Source organism: Engraulis encrasicolus, chromosome 3, assembly GCF_034702125.1.
Source record: "Engraulis encrasicolus isolate BLACKSEA-1 chromosome 3, IST_EnEncr_1.0, whole genome shotgun sequence".
NCBI classification, from domain to species: domain Eukaryota; kingdom Metazoa; phylum Chordata; class Actinopteri; order Clupeiformes; family Engraulidae; genus Engraulis; species Engraulis encrasicolus.
In genome coordinates, this window is record NC_085859.1 from 9942011 (window position 1) to 9947667 (window position 5657).

General features: G+C 40.2%; 1 protein-coding gene across 1 annotated transcript; it reads right to left on the reverse strand.

Moving 5' to 3' along the window:
* Positions 1 to 1025: 1025 nt before the first annotated feature.
* LOC134446532 (uncharacterized) lies at positions 1026 to 2543 on the reverse strand. Its single transcript, XM_063195896.1, has one exon. The coding sequence runs from the start codon at positions 2526 to 2528 to the stop codon at positions 1026 to 1028; it is 1503 nt and encodes a 500-aa protein (XP_063051966.1). The 5' UTR covers positions 2529 to 2543.
* Between the last annotated feature and the right edge of the window lie 3114 nt (positions 2544 to 5657).

Genomic DNA, 5657 nt, shown 5'->3' on the forward strand with positions numbered 1-5657 from the left:
CAGTACAATTCATTTTGAAATGTTCTTCTTTGTTGTTTTATCTTATTTGGATGTTTACTAAATTTCACTGATCCCCGTCCCAACTCTTTTGAGACGTGTTGGATTTATCAAATTAGAAATGAGTACATATGTCCCCCAAAACAATATTTTTTCTCGGTTTTAACACTTAATATGTTGTCTTTTCACTATTCTCCATCTAATGAATAGATTGAATGTTTTGAAAATGATAGCATTTTGATTTTATTCACTGTTTACCAAACGTCCCAACTTCATCGGAGTTGGGGTTTGTAACTAACTACCATTAAAACAGCATAGCCAGAAACTCCTCAGTAGAAGTAATACCATAAAAACAGTTTTACTATTGTTGCTTACCACCTCTGGCTCTATCTAGGATGTTCCTTTGCTTCTGAAAACAGGCAGTGAAAAAGGGAATAATATGCCATTGCAATGAGTTATCATGCTGGTTTTACACTCATATTTCAAAGATAAGAACTTTATGTCTATGGAAGGCTTGCCAGCCCAAGTTGTGTGCAAAAGGGAAACTGCATTATGGGTAATGTTGTTAAAGAAAACACAGCTGATTATTTATTTTTTACTGAAATATTATTAAATGGGAAAAACCTTGAACAAAAACAGACGTGACAGAAAAATACATGTTTGCTGACATTTATTCATTAAATGTTTTTCATTTTTTTGTTCAATTGGTCAAACAATTTTATACAGTCTCATGACCTAAAATATGGAAGATAAAAATTAAGTCATCACAAAACAAAAAAGACACAGACAAGATAAAAGAGAAGATACAGTCTTGGTACTACATGTGGTAACATCAATGAGTTTGAAAGGTGGTAAGGAAAAACGAAGAACACACTAGTCATGTCACTAACTAAAAATTTGTATATCTATGACTATATGTCATATGATCATGTGGAATATTCTTTGCTGAGGAAACAGTTAACATTGACATAATTTACTTGAAAATCATTCTCCCTACAGTAGTTATTGCCCAGATTGCGATGATTCACTCATGACTTTCTCATGTAATTCATTGCTCCTAGAAGTCCTTTATCTAGTTGTTTCTGAACCTCCTCTAATCTCTTGGCCTTGTCTTCTTCTCCCTCCTCCTTCATCACCTTAATCAGGCCATCCAAGTGGACATGAGTAGACAGTGAATTAGTGATCAGAGCGATCTCATCCAGCCTGACAACATGATGAAAGGCCTCATCCAGTAGCTGTGACATGTTGTGTTTCAGGTCTCTTAGTTGCTTCTCAAGATATTCCAAAAGGCTCAAATTTCTCTCCTTGCTTGTTTTATGCTCTTCTATATGGAGGCCATACTTCTCTTCAACCTCTTTCACCGTCATCTTCACTCGTCTTGTCTTGGTCACGTACATCTTCTTATCTTTCACATGACAAGACACTGGACACTTGTTTGTGTATGAAGTACACCTTCCACGCTTCATAACTTCACACTTTCCAGCACTCGGGGCAAATATACAACCAGGATAGTGGCAATTTTCTTTGCAGTGAGTGCAGCGGGTGGCCCCATCATTAAACAACCCCAAAACCCACCACCCACTTCCAATAGGTTCCTCTTCTTTGTAGACCTCATCAAGTACAAAGACGAATTCTTGCATTCCTTTGTCACATTTCTTCACAGACTCCCGAGTCTGCTTGATTTCTGTTTGTTTTAATGCAATGCAATCAATTCTTGCTTGCAGATTTTGGATGCAGGCAGTTAGTCTGCTGCGCTCTCTCAACACTTTTCTAGATTCCTCAACATTTTGGGGTTTGTTAGTTTTCAAAAAGTTTTTAAATCCAGTCATTCCTTTTCTTGATATTTTGAAAGCAAACTCCAAAGCATCTTCATCCTCTTCTGTTCGGTGTTTGTCCTGGCAATTGTTGAAGAGGAAGTTAATTGGTTGATTCTTCTCATTCTTGGCAAATTTAACATTTGCTTCCTTCAGAGCTGTAAACACATTAGTAGGTGTCATGCCATCAGAGTTTGAGATGAGCAATATGATGTTTTTCTCCATGTCTTTTCCGAACAGAGACATCACAGAATTGAAGATGTACCGCAGTCTGTCACTCAGACGATTAGTCGATGCCTGCACCACCAAAGCCACTGCAGCAATTTCTTCAACTCCATCTGGTGATTGAAACAAATCATATAATCTTGCAGTAACAATGTCGTCTTCTCTGGTCCCCTGGGTGGCTCCATATCCAGGGGTATCAATGAGGGTTAGAGAGAAGGGCAAAACTTGGCCCTCAAAACCAAATAATTCATACACGATTATATCTAATGTCTGACTCTCAGATTGCTTTTTTTGCTCTTCTTTTACGATCTTAAACCAAACTTCATCCTCCCAGGTCACTCCCATGGCGTAGTTCACCAGAGTGTTGACCAGAGTAGACTTTCCACCTCCTGTTTCACCCACAAATAAGATGGTCCTGTTGGTGTGATTTACGTTTCTTTCTCCAACAGTCAGACGTGTGATGTTTCCAATCTTGGTTGCGGCTGGGTTCATCTGATAGACTTTGGGACAGCCTGAACTGATCGGAACACACTTGGAGATGATGTCCCCATATTTAGATGAAAAGAACAAGATTATTTGGTCACATTCGCAGTGTCATGAAGGTATCAATTTAGGGCCTACACAGGTCAACAGTCTATTTTCTTGGCTTCATATATCACATGGTAAGCACAATGGCCACAGCAGAACTCCGCTGGCTAGGCTTTTTCATACCATAATAGCCAGAATAGTCCATACTTTTACACATAAAACAAACAATAAGACGCATAAGAACAAAGGTGGGGATTCTTCAAAGTGTGTGTGTGTGTGTGTGTGTGTGTGTGTGTGTGTGTGTGTGTGTGTGTGTGTGTGTGTGTGTGTGTGTGTGTGTGTGTATGTGTGTGTATGTGTATGTGAGAGAGAGAGAGAGAGAGAGAGTGTGTGAGAGAGAGAGAGAGAGTGTGTGTGAGAGAGAGAGAGAGAGAGTGTGTGTGAGAGAGAGAGAGAGAGAGTGTGAGAGAGAGAGAGAGAGAGAGTGTGAGAGAGAGAGAGAGAGAGAGAGAGAGAGAGAGAGAGAGAGAGAGAGAACTGCCATACTTGGAGGTCATGGGAGAGGGAGGGCATTTCATCAACAACTCAGAAGTCAAGCACAAATCCTCACGACACAATGAGTTTGCTCCAGTACGATCACGTCTTTGTCACGTATTTGTGACATCACTTTGTGACGGTCACGTCTTTGTGACATCACTTGGTGACGTTGTACATGATTTCTAACCCTCATGCAACACCTTCAACCCAGAATGCATTGACTGACTACATGTGACTGCAGTGGGATGTAGATGTTGCGGAATATCAAACGCACCTAATGGCACTGTTTCAGCAGCAAGTTGCTGACCATGGAAATCAACAGTATGGGCCTAAAATGTTTCATCTGGCTACAAACAAGCAAGATATCGGGTGCCAAGCAATTTCAAATTGTGGCTGCTTGGAACTGGTATAATTTGTGTGGTCTATTTAGAGATGCACAGATCAGCTATATTTGGGCCAATCACAGATTACGATCATCAAAATCATGATCTACCAATCAACAATCACTGCCGATCACAGAAAGGATTGGAATCTTTCCTTCTTTTTCAACAGACCATCAGTAATCTAACTATCTACATTGATGTTTTGTAAATTGAATTAGATCAATCATTATCACAATTCACATAGGCCAATGTACTGTATGTATTTCAACTAGCTCCAGATGTAACCATAATGCAAAACAAAAAAGTTGTATGAGGAATTTAATATCTCACGATCTGCTTTTTGCCGATCACTTTATGCCGATTACGATCATGGAATTTTTGCCAATATATGCCAATCATGATTGGCGGCCAATTGATCGGTTCATCTCCAAGTCTATTGGTGCCAAATCATATACCAGTAGGCTACTGTATTTCCCAGAGAGAGTTTCAGCAGTCAGGTTTTACAGTGTTCATATGCATGATGCATCAGTAGTAGGGATGGGAATCTTCATCATCAAAGCGATACGATGTGCATCTCGATACACATGGCAACGATACGATACATTCACGATTCATGAAATTACCAGTGGTAAGATACGATACGATTCTCCTACCTACTGCGATGCAGTTCGATATGGCGCGATACAATTATAATGCCATGCGATGCAGTGCGATTCGGTACGATACGATGCGATACAGAACAGATTAAAATATCAAATCGATATTAAAGGCTGTGCACAAGGCTGCCGTTAGGCATAAGCAGAGTAAACAGAGCGCTTTTAGAACCTCAACCACTTTGCCCCCAAAATTGTGACCTCCTAAATTGAGACTGACTAAAAACATCATGAAAAAATATTTCATTACATTTGAAAACATTTTTGTTAGTTATCAAAAGGGCCATCATTTTTCAGACAAACTGTAATTGTGAATACAGTAATTAGCATTATTATTAGTAGTAGTATTTACTTATGAGGGGGCCTCCTGACCAGTTATGCCTAGGCCCCCAAAACCTTAGCAGCGGCCCTGGCTGTGCATATTACTTTTGAAATAGCCTATACTGGAAAACATACAGAGAGCAGTGAGAACTCATTTTGGCTTGGGCACATTGCTTTGAGCAGAGAAAATGAAAAAATACACAATACAATGAATACCATGCCAATTACAGTAGGCTATATCTCTTTTTTAAATAAAAATGAGAAAACCACAGAGCTTCAAGTAGATGTTGGGAATGGGGTTAATATCAGAAGGGGGAAATAACGTGCGTACTGGACTGAGGTGTTGGAATAGTGTACTTTTCAACGGGACTTTTTAAACTTCATGGACAATCTGCACGAGCAGCAAATCAGACTGTGTGTGTCCAGCACGAGAGCTAAATATAACAGGCTCCTAAGCAATGATGCCAACTTAGCGACTTCACTTCTTTTTTACTGCATGAACAATGGACTTAACACGAATGCACAGGCTCTGTAATGTTTCCCAACACGGTTATGTTTTTTTTGTATCTCGTGCGCTGACTATGCTTATGCTGCTGTCATTCGGAAACTGCAGCATGTTGGCAGACAACTTTCTCTTGTTGTTTGTGCCGCACGGTAGACTACCCTATCATCTCAAATAGTGAAGCGAGTACTCTCTCCACACGTCTTCCAGACTCGCAGAAGATGGTCGCTAGAAACTTTCATTTAAAAAGTCACCGGATGACCAGAAAACTCGCTGTATGTGACAACAAAATGTGCTCCACATTGCTGGTAACCCGCCGCTTTGACTCAAAGGAAAATACTGATTGCTTGGTCACGCCTCCTCGCAATAGAGATGGAAAGGCGGTCTGAATCAGAGCAAGATGTTGTGCGTTGCGCACGAGAACAAATCCTGAAATTGACAGTTTCTAAAAAGTTTTAAGAGATATTATCCGATTTGTACCGATGCGGACAGTCAAGGTACGATGTATCTCGATTTTATTTGCGTTTCTTACCGATGCAGACGTTTGCAAATCGATGCAACCGTACCATACAGGTCGTATCGATTTTCCGATACGGTGATTCTACCCGTCCCTAATCAGTAGGCCTAGTGGCAGTCCGTATGAAAATGTGCACACAATTTCATGGAATGTTGCGGGTTGACTCTTAATTTCATAGAA

Excerpts from the sequence above, each read along its gene's own strand:
- LOC134446532 (XM_063195896.1), bottom strand. The coding sequence starts at position 2,528 with ATGAACCCAGCCGCAACCAAGATTGGAAACATCACACGTCTGACTGTT.